General features: G+C 42.9%; 1 protein-coding gene across 1 annotated transcript; it reads left to right on the top strand.

Annotated features, from left to right (window-relative positions):
* Positions 1-709: 709 nt before the first annotated feature.
* LOC121553417 (leucine-rich repeat, immunoglobulin-like domain and transmembrane domain-containing protein 1) lies at positions 710-12,256 on the top strand. Its single transcript, XM_045211422.1, has 4 exons — positions 710-1,031; positions 1,550-2,010; positions 8,874-9,179; positions 9,871-12,256. Exons 1-4 carry the CDS (start codon positions 898-900, stop codon positions 10,929-10,931), a joined length of 1,962 nt encoding a protein of 653 aa, XP_045067357.1. The 5' UTR covers positions 710-897; the 3' UTR covers positions 10,932-12,256.
* Positions 12,257-16,690: the final 4,434 nt, after the last annotated feature.

Here is a 16,690-nt window from a genome sequence, read left to right as displayed (position 1 = left end):
AATTTAACCCCTAAACTGCTCCAGGGGTGCTGCACTGCATTTGACTCTTGCTCCAACCTCTCTGCGCGTGTGTGTTTGTGTTTGCCTTGGGGGAGTTGGGATAAAGCAAAAAGACAAATCTCTGTTTCCTTTGTCAATAGACAAATCATTGATCTTCTAAAGTGAAGATGTGGGAAATTGATAGAATTGGCATAATAGATGGAAATTTGCTTACTGAAATGCAAAATGCACTTTTAAAATATTTTCAGATTCTCTTTTCTTCCATCCTTTCCTTGCAGTGTTACTTTTACCCACATATAAACATTGCATGTTTGTGAGCTTTTAGTCTAACATAGTTAATTTAAGTTACTGTGACTGAAATACTGAATGGGTCATTGAGTAGGACTTCACATACCAAAGGACATTTCCTGAATGCACATGTGAAAATGAATGCAGTGAATCTCTGGAGAGCACAGCTGACAACAGCAGTCCGGTTGGATCCGGCATCTGTGCTGTATATGGGCCACCTTGTGGCAAAACCAATGCAGCCCACCAACAGATTACCAGTCACGACAGGGCTTAAATGAACAAACTGAATTTGTGGGGGAGGAAAAAAGCCAAACAACATCACAGTGGATTATGACTATTTCGGAAGTATTTTCTGTGATAATAAATAGGGACATCTCTGCGGATTACGGGATGCAATACGCATCCAGATGAAAAGAACTACAGTCATTTCGCTAATCCTTGTCTATCCTTTTTATCTTGGGACTCATAGCAGTCTGATCACTATGGGACAGCGAAGCGGTGGGACAAAGCCATACGGATGATACTCCGGTAAATGAGATACTCAGGTCTGTTTGGCTTCAGTGGGCGCTGACTGGATGCATGCAGGCTCGCTGTGCAGTCTGAAGATAAATGTGGCCCAAAATGTTCCTCGTGTTCATCCTGGGACTTTACCTGGGGACAGGTGCGCTTCCCTCCTCAGTGAGTGCGTGCCCGTCGCAGTGCAGCTGTTTTTTTCACAACCTAAGTGATGGATCTAAGGCCAGGTGAGTAGAAGAAATGAATGACAAAGCCAACCAAATGATCGCTTTATGCGCACATTTTATTTGTTTGTGCACTCATGTGCATACGCATTCCCTTTAATTGAAGATCATTTTCTCGCATGATTACAGACGTTTGCCGCACACTGTGAAATCAGGACATGGACAAAGTCAATTAGGGGAGTGCATGATGTCCAATTTTATTTAATATAGGATTATCTTGCAATGGCATGTCGACCAACTCTCCATCTCTTCATAATCTCTCTGAGTTGAGTTTTTCATGAGAGTGTTATTGATTGACTATAGTTATGATGCAAGTAATTATAATATTAATTGACATTTAGCCAATATGAATTCATTTATATGAAAACCCAATTTAGCATTTAACATAAATGATTCATACCAATCATTAATTTTTTACAAAAAGACAGTTCAAATAATAATAAGTGTGTATTTCTTTCCTCACACATTTGAATTGAAATAACATAAGCCTAGGTTAAACACATCCCATTATGTTTCCTCAGGAGTGTCATTTGCAACGACCCCGAGATCTCCCTTGTGCCTGCCAGTTTCCCTGTGGACACGTCCAAGCTGCGAATCGAGAAAACTGCCATCCAGCGGATCCCGAGTGAAGCCTTTAACTACCTCCCCAATCTGGAGTTCCTCTGGATGTCCTTCAACGTGCTGTCCGCTCTCAACCCGGACAGTTTCCGTGGGCTGCTAGATCTGGAGGAGCTGCGACTGGACGGGAATGCCCTCACCGCGTTCCCCTGGGAGTCTCTTATGGATATGTCCAGCCTCAAGCTGCTGGACTTGCACAACAATCAGTTGACCTCAGTTCCCGCAGACGCCACAATTTATATAAAAAACCTGACCTACCTGGATCTATCCAGCAACAACATTCTGACTGTCCCTGCTGAGGTGCTAGCCACCTGGCTAACGGTTAAATCCGCGCATGGCCCAGATAGCTCCAAAATGATACTTGGTAAGGCAGAGCGATTTTTACCTTTATTTTTCCTTCTATTTATCTAACCTAATTAAACAGGTGATCACATGTACCATTGAGATACAATCTAATTTACAAGTGAAATGTGGCTAGAAGGCAGCTCTAATATAAAACCACAACACATCAGTGTCCTAGCACTTTATAATAACACCTTGTAATAAAGCATTTATAATGGATTAGTAATTAGTTTATACATCATTTACTTATCATTAATCCCCCATCTGTAAATGTTAGTATTATTAAATACTTTAAAAGTTGTTTATGAATGTGTGGGCGCAGACATCAACCTTAGGTTAATAATGATTAATAAGATCATTCATAAGACGTTTAATATAGGTCCTTATAAACCATTTACTAATAATTAGTTAAGTCTTTCTGCGTGGCCTAATGTAAAGTGAGGCCTATTAATGAATACAGTTGAAGTCGGAAGTTTACATACACTTAGGTTGGAGTCATTAAAACTTGTTTTTCAACCACTCCACAAATGTCTTGTTAACAAACTATAGTTTTGGCAAGTCGGTTAGGACATCTACTTTGTGCATGACACAAGTAATTTTTCCAACAATTGTTTACAGACCGATTATTTCACTTATAATTCACTGTATCACAATTCCAGTGGGTCAGAAGTTTACATACACTAAGTTGACTGTGCCTTTAAACAGCTTGGAAAATTCCAAAGAATGATGTCATGGCTTTAGAAGCTTATGATAGGCTAATTGACATCATTTGAGTCAATTGGAGGAGTACCTGTGGATGTATTTCAAGGCATACCTTCAAACTCAATGCCTCTTTGCTTGACATCATGAGAAAATCAAAAGAAATCAGCCAAGACCTCAGAAAAAGAATTGCAGACTGGTTCATCCTTTGGGAGCAATTTCCAAAAGCCTGAAGGTACCACGTTCATCTGTACGCAAGTATAAACACCATGGGACCACGCAGCCGTCATACCGCTCAGGAAGGAGACGCGTTCTGTCTCCTAGAGATGAACGTACTTTGGTGCGACAAGTGCAAATCAATCCCAGAACAACAGCAAAGGACCTTATGAAGTTGTTGGAGGAAACAGGTACAAAAGTATCTATATCCACAGTAAAACAAGTCCTATATCGACATAACCTGAAAGGCCGCTCAGCAAGGAAGAAGCCACTGCTCCAAAACCGGCATAAAAAAGCCAGACTACGGTTTGCAACTGCACATGGGGACAAAGATTGTACTTTTTTGAGAAATGTCTTCTGGTCTGATGAAACAAAAATAGAACTGTTTAGCCATAATGACCATCGTTATGTTTGGAGGAAAAAGGGGGGCTTGCAAGCCGAAGAACACCATCCCAGCCGTGAAGCACTGGGGTGGCAGCATCATGCTGTGGGGGTGCTTTGCTGCAGGAGGGACTGATGAAATTCACAAAATAGATGGCATCATGAAGAAGGAAAATGATGTGGATATATTGATGCAACATCTCAAGACATCAGTCAGGAAGTTAAAGCTTGGTCGCAAATGGTCTTCCAAATGGACAATGACCCCAAGCATACTTCCAAAGTTGTGGCAAAATGGCTTAAGGACAACAAAGTCAAGGTATTGGAGTGGCCATCATAAAGCCCTGACCTCAATCCTATTGAAAATTTGTGGGGAGAACTGAAAAAGCGTGTGCGAGCAAGGAGGCCTACAAACCTGACTCAGTTACACCAGCTCTGTCAGGAGGAATGGGCCAAAATTCACCCAACTTATTGTGGGAAGCTTGTGGAAGGCTATCCGGAACGTTTGAACCAAGTTAAACAATTGAAAGGCAATGCTACCAAATTCTAATTGAGTGTATGTAAACCTCTGACCCACTGGGAATGTGATGAAAGAAATAAAAGCTTAAATAAATCATTCTCTCTACTATTATTCTGACATTTCACATTCTTAAAATAAAGTGGTGATCCTAACTGACATAAGACAGGGAATATCTACTAGGATTAAATGTCAGGAATTGTGGAAAACTGAGTTTAAATGTATTTGGCTAAGGTGTATGTAAACTTTCGACTTCAACTGTACTATAAATGTTTTGATTGACAAGTGTAATTTCTTACAAAAAGATGGACATATCATTGGTAGACATTACAGCAGTACCTGATGCTCCTTAAGGTCTCAAAATAGCCTAGTACATATCAATAAGAAAATAATAAGCACACAACACACAAGGAAATATATTGAACATTTTATTCACAAAAACTGCTGTAAAACAACTGTTGCAAGGACTTGAGGAAGAGTTGAACTGCGAATGCTTTGCTAAAGGCCCTTATTTTTTTTATTTTTTTATTTAACCTTTATTTATCTAGGCAAGTCAGTTAAGAACAAATTCTTATTTACAATGACGGCCTACCAAAAGGCAAAAGGCCTCCTGCGGAGAAATTAGAGTTGATGTCCGCGCCAGTGTGGAACTCTATGTCTGTAAGTCGCTTTGGATAAAAGTGTCTGCTAAATGGCATATATTATATTATTATAGTATCAAATTAGCATAATATAAATATTCCCATCAAAATCCGTCTGTTTCAGCTACAGATATCTGTTTTTGCATGGGCTGCCGCTCAATCCACCGCATCCACCGATGTCGTCCTTACACATCTGCGGTAGAAGGTGGCAGAGATACAGCTGTGTTTGTCAGACCAAGAAACGTCCCGAAAATTGGTCTTCTCACGAAAACGTCTGTTCGAACGGCTTTACGACCCCTACAAGCGTCACAGGACTTGTCTGAAGTCGGAACAGCCTTTGTGCCAAATTCTGTCTGTAGCGTCCGAACAGTTTGGGCTACACAATAATATGACCCCCTCAATGGAAAAAGTTGACTCTCACAAACACGATGGTGTTCTCCATTTTTGCTCTATTACCCTCACAAGTGTCACGGGACTCGTTTGAAGGTAACCCGGTACCGGGCTGAAAAATGAATGGAAGTGAATAGAGCATTTCCACGTCAAAAGTGTACAGATCATTCCACTGTAAAAAAAATTATATTCAGAGCTTTCTTATATCGCTCAGATATTGGACTGACACTTCCTTTTGATGAATTGTTGGACTATTTGTTTTTCCATGTATCTGTTATTCAATCCGTTTCTATAGCGTTAAGGCCAAATTCAATACTTATATATATACAGTGGGGAGAACAAGTATTTGATACACTGCCGATTTCGCAGGTTTTCCTACTTACAAAGCATGTAGAGGTCTGTAATTTTTATCATAGGTACACTTCAACTGTGAGAGACGGAATCTAAAACAAAAATCCAGAAAATCACATTGTATGATTTTTAAGTAATTCATTTGCATTTTATTGCATGACATAAGTATTTGATCACCTACCAACCAGTAAGAATACTGGCTCTCACAGACCTGTTAGTTTTTCTTTAAGAAGCCCTCCTGTTCTCCACTCATTACCTGTATTAACTGCACCTGTTTGAACTCTTTACCTCTATAAAAGACATCTGTCCACACACTCAATCAAACAGACTCCAACCTCTCCACAATGGCCAAGACCAGAGAGCTGTATAAGGACATCAGGGATAAAATTGTAGACCTGCACAAGGCTGGGATGGGCTACAGGACAATAGGCAAGCAGCTTGGTGAGGCAACAACTGTTGGCGCAATTATTAGAAAATGGAAGAAGTTCAAGATGACGGTCAATCACCCTCGGTCTGGGGCTCCATGCAAGATCTCACCTTGTGGGGCATCAATGATCATGAGGAAGGTGAGGGATCAGCCCAGAACTACACAGCAGGACCTGGTCAATGACCTGAAGAGAGCTGGGACCACAGTCTCAAAGAAAACCATTAGTAACACACTACGCCGTCATGGATTAAAATCCTGCAGCGCACGCAAGGTCCCCCTGCTCAAACCAGCGCATGTCCAGGCCCGTCTGAAGTTTGCCAATGACCATCTGGATGATCCAGAGGAGGAATGGGAGAATGAGGTCTGATGAGACAAAAATAGAGCTTTTTGGTCTAAACTCCACTCACCGTGTTAAGAGGAAGAAGAAGGATGAGTACAACCCCAAGAACACCATCCCAACAGTGAAGCATGGAGGTGGAAACATCATTCTTTGGAGATGCTTTTCTGCAAAGGGGACAGGACGACTGCACCGTATTGAGGCGAGGATGGATGGGGCCATGTATCGCGAGATCTTGGCCAACAACCTCCTTCCCTCAGTAAGAGCATTGAAGATGGGTCGTGGCTGGGTCTTCCAGCATGACAACGACCCGAAACACACAGCCAGGGCAACTAAGGAGTGGCTCCGTAAGAAGTATCTCAAGGTCCTGGAGTGGCCTAGCCAGTCTCCAGACCTGAACCCAATAGAATATCTTTGGAGGGAGCTGAAAGTCTGTATTGCCCAGCGACAGCCCCGAAACCTGAAGGATCTGGAGAAGGTCTGTATGGAGGAGTGGGCCAAAATCCCTGCTGCAGTGTGTGCAAACCTGGTCAAGACCTACAGGAAACGTATGATCTCTGTAATTGCAAACAAAGGTTTCTGTACCAAATATTAAGTTCTGCTTTTCTGATGTATCAAATACTTATGTCATGCAATAAAATGCAAATTAATTACTTAAAAATCATATAATGTGATTTTCTGGATTTTTGTTTTAGATTCCGTCTCTCACAGTTGAAGTGTACCTATGATAAAAATTACAGACCTCTACATGCTTTGTAAGTAGGAAAACCTGCAAAATCGGCAGTGTATCAAATACTTGTTCTCCCCACTGTAGGTGCTCCTCTTGTCCAGGTGGGAAAGGGCAGTGTGGAGTGCAACAGAGATTGCGTCATCTGTGGATCTGTTGGGGCGGTATGCAAATTGGAGTGGGTCTAGGGTTTCTGGGATAATGGTGTTTATGTGAGCCATGACCAGCCTTTCAAAGCACTTCGTGGCTACAGACGTGAGTGCTACGGGTCAGTAGTCATTTAGGCAGGTTATCTTAGTGTTCTTTGGCACAGGGACTATGGTGGTCTGCTTGAAACATATTGGTATTACAGACTCAGTCAGGGACATGTTGAAAATGTCAGTGAAGACACTTGCCAGTTGGTCAGCTCTCATCCATGCTTCAGTGTTGCTTGCCTCGAAGCGAGCATAGAAGTGATTTAGCTCGTCTGGTAGGCTTGTGTCACTTGGCAGCTCGCGGCTGTGCTTCCCTTTGTGGTCTGTAATAGTTTTCAAGTCCTGCCACATCTGACGAGCGACAGAGCCGGTGTAGTACGATTCAATCTTAGTCCTGTATTGACTGTTTGCCTGTTTGATGGCTCTTCGGAGGGCATAGCGGGATTTCTTATAAGCGTCCGGGTTAGAGTCCCGCTCCTTGAAGGCGGCAGCTCTACCCTTTAGCTCAGTGCGGATGTTGCCTGTAATCCATGGCTTCTGATTGGGGTATGTACGTACGGTCACTGTTGGGACGACGTCATCGATGCGCTTATTGATGAAGCCAGTGACTGATGTGGTGTACTCCTCAATGCTATCTTAAGAATCCCAGAACTTATTTCAGTCTGTGCTAGCAAAACTGTCCTGTAGCTTAGCATCTGTGTCATCTGACCACTTCCTTATTAACCGAGTCACTGGTGCTTCCTGCTTTAGTTTCTTCTTATAAGCAGGAATCAGGAGGATAGAGTTATGGTCAGATTTGCCAAATGGAGGGCGAGGGAGAGCTTTGTACGCGTCTCTGTGTGTGGAGTAAAGGTGGTCTAGAGTTTCTTTCCCTCTGGTTGCACATTTAACATGCTTTTAGAAATTAGGTAGAACGGATTTAAGTTTCCCGGCATTAAAGTCCCCGGCCACTATGAGCGCTGCCTCTGGATGAGCGTTTTCCTGTTTACTTATGGCCTTATACAGCTCATTGAGTGCAATCTTAGTGCCTGCTTTGGTTTGGGGTGGTAAATAGACAGCTCCAAAAAATATAGATGAAAACTCTTGGTAAATAGTGTGGTCTACAGCTTATCATGAGATACTCTACCTCAGGCGAGCAAAACCTCGAGACTTCCTTAGTATTGGATTTTATGCACCAGCTGTTGTTTACAAATATACACAGACCACCACCCCTTGTCTTACCAGAGTCAGCCGTTCTATCCTGCCGATGTAGCGTATATCCCGCCAGCTGTATGTTATCCATGTCGTCATTCAGCCACGACTCTATGAAACATAAGATATTACAGTTTTTAATGTCCCATTGGTAGGATAACCGTAATCTTAGGTCGTCTAATTTATTTTCAAATGATTGAACATTGGCTAATAGGATTGGTGGAAGAGGCAGTTTACTTGCTCGCCTTACAAGGCACCCCGACCTACTTCCACGATATCTCAGTCTCTTTCTCATGCGAATGACGGGGATTTGGGCCTTGTCGGCTGTCTGCAGGATATCCTTTGCGTCCTATCGCTGTCCTGATATCCAGAAGCTCTTTTTGGTCATAAGAGACGGTGGCAGAAACATTAGGTACAGAATAAATTACAAATAACGCAAAAAAACACATAATAGTACAATTGGTTAGAGGGCTGTAAAGCGGCTGCCATCTTCTTCGGCTCAATTCTCACAATTTATGTTTTTTGCGACTGCACTTGAAGAAACTTTGAAAGATCTTCACATTTTCCGGACTGCCTGACCATCATGTCTTAAAGTAATGATGGACAGTTGTTTTTCTTTGATTATTTGAGCTGTTCTTGCCATAATATGGACTTGGTCTTGTACCAAATAGGGCTATCTTCTGTAACTCTTATGTTTTCCCCTCTTCTCTGACCTCACCAACCCCCATTAGCATCCTTTTTTATTTTCTTCATCACAGAATTCAAAGTTCAATTGTATTCTGCCATGTGAATGATGAGTTGAACTTCAACCATACAGGCCTCCATGACAATCCCTGGGTGTGTGACTGCCGCCTGTATGACCTGATCCAGTTCCAGAAGTCGCCAACTCTCTCCGTGGCATTCATTGACACGCGCCTCCGCTGCTCCGCACCCGAGAGCCTGTCAGGTGTTCTGTTCAGCGACGCTGAGCTGCGGAGGTGCCAGGCGCCGCGCATTCACACAGCAGTGGCGCGAGTCCGCAGCACCTTGGGAAACAATGTGCTGCTGCGCTGCGGGACCATCGGCATTCCCAGTCCGGATCTGGCCTGGCGGAGGGCGGATGGGAAAGCCCTGAACGGGACTGGTAAGACAGCAAGGGATGTGTGTACGTGTGTGTGAGTGCATGTGTGTGTGTGTGCTTCTCTTTCTCTGGGCTCAATTCAATCTCTATCACTGCGTTACAGATTGCGCAATATAAATCTTAAACGTGTTTTCCAATTGAGCCGACATATGCAGCGTTTACCATGAATGCAGTCTCCACTAACACGGGAACATTGCCTTTAAATTTCAGTCACGGTGTAACGCTGATTGTCTACAATACCGATTGAATAGAGCCCACTTTGTGTGTGTGTGTTTCCGCGCGTGCGTCGGGTGGTTGACACACTTTCATTCAGTCTGCCCTGTAGCGTTAATACATTGGTAATTAAACAGAGAGCTAGGCCTATATCTTTGGTGGCCCCACAGATGTCCTACGGCCACCAAGGATATAGCTCTAGCTCTCTGTTTAATTACCAATGTATTAACGCTACAGGGCACACTGAATGAAAGTGTGTCAACCAACTTTTAATGTAAAGGACGTGATTAATTCCAGAAAAGTAAATTATTGGACATTTTAGATATTGGTGGCCAGTTTTCTGGACACTGATTAAGGATGTTCCTGGACTAAAAAACATTTTCAATGGGAATCTCTCTCTTTGTATGACTTTTTGTATTATTTTATTTAAATGTTGTACTCTGACTAATAGTGTGTCCATGTCACTTCTCTGGTGCTACAGTCCAGCAGGAGAACTCCAAGGAAGGCATCATCTGGTCCATCCTCAGTGTCCCGGCCGTGTCCTACCGCGACTCAGGGAAGTATGTCTGCAAGGCCAATAACTACGCCGGCAACGCCGAGGCCGTCATCTCCCTAGTCATCTCCGAAGCACCCCCGAAACCTGACAACAACAACAACCAAACCAGCGTGGTTGCTGCTGCTGCCGTAAAAAAAAACAAAGTCAAGAAACCCAACGGGATAGGGAAAGCAGCATACCAGGAGAAACTGGTGGCTAGGTTAGGGGTTCCCACCCCCAGCCCTCCACCCCCACTTGTTGTGGTGGACTCCAGCCCTGTGCCTGAGGGTATGGGGAGAGTGGCAGATAGAGCCACCCCTGGACCAGCTACTTTGCCTAGTCCAGACGGACTCCTGGAGCTGGAGAAAACCAACCTGAGCAACCTGGCCCAGGCCCAGTATGACCCAGACCGGATAGTTCGCTCGGTCAAGGTGTTGGGCGACACAGAGAACACCATCACCCTGAACTGGCGGGCACCCAAGGCCAAGAACACTACAGCCTTCAGCGTGCTCTACGCTGTCTTCGGCGAGCGGGATATGCGCAAGATCAATGTGGCAGCGGGCCAGAATCGCGTCTTCATCGAGGGCCTGGTGCCCAAGACCAAGTACATTGCTTGCGTGTGCGTCCGGGGCCTGATCCCCAAGAAGGAGCAGTGCGTCATCTTCTCCACCGACGAGGCGGCCAGTGCCGCCGGCACCCAGAAGCTCATCAACGTCATCGTGATCACGGTGGCGTGCGTCATCGCCGTGCCGCTCACCGTCATCGTGTGCTGTGGCGCACTCAAGAGGCGCATCCAGAAGATGTGGGGCAAGAAGTCCAAGGACATCCAGGATTCATACGTGACTTTTGAGACGCTGTCCCCCGGGACCAAGGCTAAAGGGTTGGAGGGTGAGTACCTGACCAGACTCAAACCTGAGGAGTCCAACCGACTGCTGTCTGCCCGTTCCAGTCTGGACTCAGAGGCCACAGCTAAGATAGAGGGACAGCCCAACGAGTACTTCTGCTGACATCATGCTCCAGCTCCCTCCCCATGCTATCACCCCCACTTACACCCTCTGGCTCAACACAGCCCCACACACACACCTCATCTACAGCATAACCCCACACACACACATCACCCCCATCAAAGCCCCACACACACACCTCATCTACATCATAGCCCCACACACACGTCTCATCCTCACACACCTAACTCTCATCACAGCCCCACGCACACGTCTCATCCTCACACACCTCACTCTCATCACAGCCCCACGCACACTCCTCGTGCTCACCACAGCCACACACACACACCTCGTGGTCATCATAGCCCCACACACAAACCTTGTCCCCATACACCTGATCCTTTCTCTCACCCTCACCAAAGCCCCACACACACATTTTATACTCTCCCTCACTTTCAGCAAAGTCCCACAGACACATCTCGTCGTCACCACAGCCCCATACACAAACCTCACACTCTCCCTGAGGTTCACCACAGCCCCACACAAACACCTCGTCGAAATGCTCACACTCACCACAGTCCCACACACACACCTCGCTGTCTCCCGTTCAGTTACGGTAGCCCCACACACACATCTGGTTCTCTCCCTTTCTCTGACCTTAGCCGCCCACACACACACTCACACAGGGCACAGGACTCTCTCCCACCTCTCCCCCCATGTTGGGCTCCACCACATAGGGGGTTCTATCAGAGGATGCTTGGACATTGCACCATCATGGAAATATCAGTTTAAAGGAGTTCTGTCACTTTTATTCTTTTTTTTTGTTTTTTTTGTTTTTCATCTGAAATGTATAGTATTTCAACAGAGAGAATTTGAATGATGTAACTAGTTTTTACACGTTTGGGGAACTATCCGTTTTAAATGAGCCCTCAAATGAGGCCCCAGATAATATTTCATTCAAATTCATTTTTCATAGTTAAAGGACAATTCAGCCCCTTTATAACCAGTTATTATGCTGTTAGTATATATGCACTACTGTAAGATTTCATACACATTGTGATGTTCTGTCCTTTCTGTTAGTCATACTGCATGATTCCTAGTTTTGTCATTTTGAAGCTTCTGCATTGCCCTCATCTACAGCATTCTACAATTCCCAGGGTGCATTTCGTCTCCCATGATGCAATGCTCCACCTAGTTAGCCTGCAGTTAGCTTAGGTAGCTGGCTATCAAGCCCAGATGAAGCTTAGTCTAAATACATTGCTTATGTCATAAGTTTTGAGCGCATTTCACATTCATTTTGGGTTGTAGATATGTTATAATTTACATTTACATTTTAGTCATTTAGCAGACACTCTTATCCAGAGCGACTTACAGTTAGTGAATACATATTTTTTTATACTGGCCCCCCGTGGGAATCGAACCCACAACCCTGGCGTTGCAAACGCCATGCTCTATCAACTGAGCTACATCCCTGCCGGCCATTCCCTCCCCTACCCTGGACGACGCTGGGCCAATTGTGCGCCGCCCATGAGTCTCCCGGTCGCGGCCGGCTGTGACAGAGCCTGGATTCGAACCAGGATCTCTAGTGGCACAGTTAGCACTGCGATGCAGTGCCTTAGACCACTGCGCCACTCATGCTAATGCTTGCCTGAATGTCATAGGGGCCGATTCCGACCAGAGTTAAGCACGCGTAAATGGAAAGTAAGTCCCTTTTTATGAACTTTTCTCTCTATGCGTATTCTGACCTTGAACTTAAGCATGAGAATAGCATGCTATTAATCCGCTATTTGTTGGGGGTGGAGATCAAATAAATGAAGGTGTGGTGGTGTGTGTACAGATACGCCGTATTCTGACTTTGACATAATTCCCTCATAATTCCACCACCTTTACACGCAATGAAACGATGAATAAGGTCGAGCAACCTGTTGGCTCCAAATGGAACATCTACTTAATTTTTTCCAATAGAAATAACACCATTCTCCATGTACTGAATTTTTCAAATTGATAAGAGCTATTGATAAGACCTGGGTAAATGAGTAAGTCGTTTGGATAAGAGGATTGTAAGTATAAATTACAATTGTTTTAGATATATTTTACCTTATGATCACTTGTGACAAATGTGAAACCAGTCATATGGCAGCAAACTGAAGCATATCAACATTCTGTATCACCTTTTCCACAGTGAAGTGTATGAAATGCTGGCCTTGGCATGGAACTTGGGATGAAATTGGAGACCCAAGCTATAGATTTCTGTAGCCATGCGCAAATGACAGTATAGCGCCAAACCTACAGAGTTCATTTATGATTTCTAGAATGTTTTAATTATATGCCCAGATTTTTCACTGTATTTTTTAAACAATTTGTATCTTTAAATATTTGCCATTGTTGGTAGCCACCATCAGTTATATCCACATACATTCATAACTGTCACTGACTTTAGTCTTAGTTTCCTTGCATTTTGAATCATTCCATTACATCGTTAGTTTAACTTAATTTCCTCCATCATGTTCGTGTGGTTGTTCCTGAGCATCACTAGTGGATCATATTAGGCTAATGTATTACAAGTTGTGCATTAATTTGGGACATGTAGCCTATTTGAATCATTATGGAACGCAGACCACACGTAGCAGTTTAAACCTGGAGCACGGTTCATGACGACTCAACCATTATCATCACAGTTCATGGTTAGTGAGGAATATTAGAGTAGATTTATAGGACTACTGTTCAACCCTATTGTACACTTTTCTTACCTTCTAATATTTATTGGATTGAACAATTGAATAGGGCAACTTTCAGGATGAATCAAACCACTGTATTTTTCATTCACAAATATATTTATACAATTTGATTTGATTTGATTGTTGTGCGTAAAGGCACTCCAAACCAGTTTTTTTAATTTTTATTATTTATAAATACTTTCCTAACCCTAAATAATATAGAAGTTCAGAGTATCTTTAACTATATCAACTGGTGCTGAAAAGGAGATGAATATGTGTGTATACTCTGGATAAGAGCGTCTGCTAAATGACTGAAATGTAATTTAAATTTATTTAGGCATATATGGCTTTCTTTCATTGATCCCTAATATTCTGAACCGTTCTCTCCATATATTCTAGTACACCAAATTTAAAGGGATAGCTTTAGATAAATGTACTGAAAACCCTATTGAATTAAAACTCCACAAGGAAATCTGTTGGCCAGCAAGTGGGAGGGTTTTCAGCGGATGAATTACATTTATTCAGCACAAGCAAGGGAACCACGACTGCAAAGCCCATTACGCACCTGCATAAGGTAACATGCTGACTAGACCGGGCGCCATCGCGCGCATGTTGATTTTGTCCACCCACACCAGATACGATCAGGACACACAGATTGAAATATCGAAACAAACTCTGAACGAACTAAATTAATTTGGGGATGGGTCGAAAAGCATTAAACATTTATGGCAACTTTGCTAGTTAGCTTGCTGTTGCTAATTAATTTGCCCTGGGATATTAACATTGGGTTGTTATTTTATCTGAAATGCAAAAGGTCCTCTACTACAACAATTAATCCACAGATAAAAGGGTAAACCGAGTTCGTTTCTAGTAATCTCTCCTCCTTCAAGCTTCTTCTTCTTCTTTGGACTTTATATGGCGGTTGGCAACCAACTTTAAGGTGCATTACCACCACCAACTGGACTGGAGTGTGGACCTCAGTTCATCTTTCATTCACCCACGTGGGTGTATGATTCTGAAAACCAATGAGGAGATGGGAGAGGCGGAACTTGCAGCGTGTCAAGCGTCACAAATAGAGGCAAGTTCTATTTTAGCACCTGGCTATGCAGACGCTCGTTGACGGCGCGAGCAGTGTGCAATGATTGAATAACATGTATGTGTACATTTATTTTGCATCACTCGCGCACGTAACGCGAGCGGTGTGGTCAGCATGTTAGTCTGAAAACCAACTACTGATAAGTGCGTAGGAAAGGCTTGCGTAGGAAAGGCATACATTTCCTAAGTCTGAATATATGTTCATGTCAGTAATTAGGTTTCCATCCAATTGGCGACAGATGTTAAAAAACAATATGCGGCTGTGCGTGATGACCTAGTGCACATAAAAATACCTTTTGCGGTTAAAAAGTGAAATGGGTTTCCATCACATTTTCAACTCTACTGATGGTTTTCTCACCAAAAAATGTGCGTTATATAGCGGGTGTGCCCACTTTGGTATTGTCACCTGCGCTCTAGCCAACAGCTTGTAGATACAGTGCAGGTATAGCTGACATGATGAGATTGTTATGGACAAAAGAGCGAGATTATTTTTATTTGTCAAATGCAGGGCTGCCAAATTTTCAAAGAAGCTCGGAGTGAGATTTTGCCTTGATTGGGTCTGGGGTTCCTCCCTGAGGAAAAATGTACTGTTTTAAAGGTAATTTCCTGCAATTCTATGTATTTTGACATGGCTTAAGCCTATGACCAGGGTGGGAGAAAAACAAAACAGATCAGCTGTATTCAGAATGCTTTGAACATTAAATGAACACGCAAAATTCGACAACTTTGTTACTTTGCCATTTTTGGGTGATGAAATTGAAAGTATGCTAATATTTTTTTAAACATATTTTTTTGGGTGGTTTGACACTTCATTCAGCCACTGGGAAGGTCAGTGGCAATGCTCTGCACAGGAAATACTCATATTAATGGCTGATGGCAGTGGGTAACCAAATCATAGATTGCAGTCTCCTTCTCCATAGACTGATTTCAAGGTAAGGACACAAACATTTTGTATTTTGTAATTTTGGTTAACTATCTCTTTAAAATAGGTCTGGAAGAAAATCCTGCTAGCTCTCCAGGAGGGTTGGCCACCCCTGATCTATGTTTCCCAAGTGCTGGGTGTTAGAAAATGTTCTTGTTATAACAATTCATTTCTCAAAATCACCCAACCTTCAAGGAAGATCTAACAAATATCAATATTCTATTGGTTTATGCCTACTAGTTGAAGATCCTTGCCATCATCTTACTCTACATAGACAAAATATGATGCGTTTATAGGTTGTCAGTCCACCTACCATCTCTACCTACCATGTGCACAATAATAATAAAAAATTATATTCGAGGCCTGGAGCATTTAATATCCAATGCTTATTTGTAGGATGTATTCAAAACTGTCCATGAATGGCTGCAAAAATACATAGCCTCATATAATTCATTTTCAAAGACACAAGTAGGCATATCAGATTTCAAATCTGTGATTACACTGGCAAAATTGGGAAGAAGTGCAATAATAAAATACTGTAAGTGTGTGGAAAAACAATAGTGTTCTTGCTGACACGCACACTAATTACTCTTTATTTTAACCCATTGTTAGAAATGAGAATAAAGACTAAATCAAATAATAAAACCTCCTGAAGACAAGATTATATAAATCTTTCCCTACACCTTACCAAATATATTGTCCACCCTCTAGAATCAAACTTTAACTTTTGGGTTCACAATCTGTTGGACACAATTATTTTCATATTTACAAATAAGGTCACCCTACCAAACTTCCCTGCTAAAACATAATGTAGGTCTGTCTGCTACCTTTTCGTTGTCACAACCTAAAAGCCAATCTCCACACGAGAGGACTAATGCAAGTGTGGATTAAATCGACATTAGTACATGCTGTCAAAAGGCTGCACTCTGCAATAGGTACGGAAGTAACAGCAACCTAATTTTGTTGACAACATTGTACATAAAACAGCGCTACCTTGCTGGTCTTTTTACAGTTTTATAAACTCAGCAGAGAATGTTCTCTCTCTCCATTCAGCTCCACTCTAGTCTTAAGGGGTGTTTCTTTAAAAT

This window comes from Coregonus clupeaformis, chromosome 37 (assembly GCF_020615455.1).
Source record: "Coregonus clupeaformis isolate EN_2021a chromosome 37, ASM2061545v1, whole genome shotgun sequence".
Taxonomy (NCBI): Eukaryota; Metazoa; Chordata; class Actinopteri; order Salmoniformes; family Salmonidae; genus Coregonus; species Coregonus clupeaformis.
This window is presented reverse-complemented; position numbering and strand designations above follow the sequence as displayed.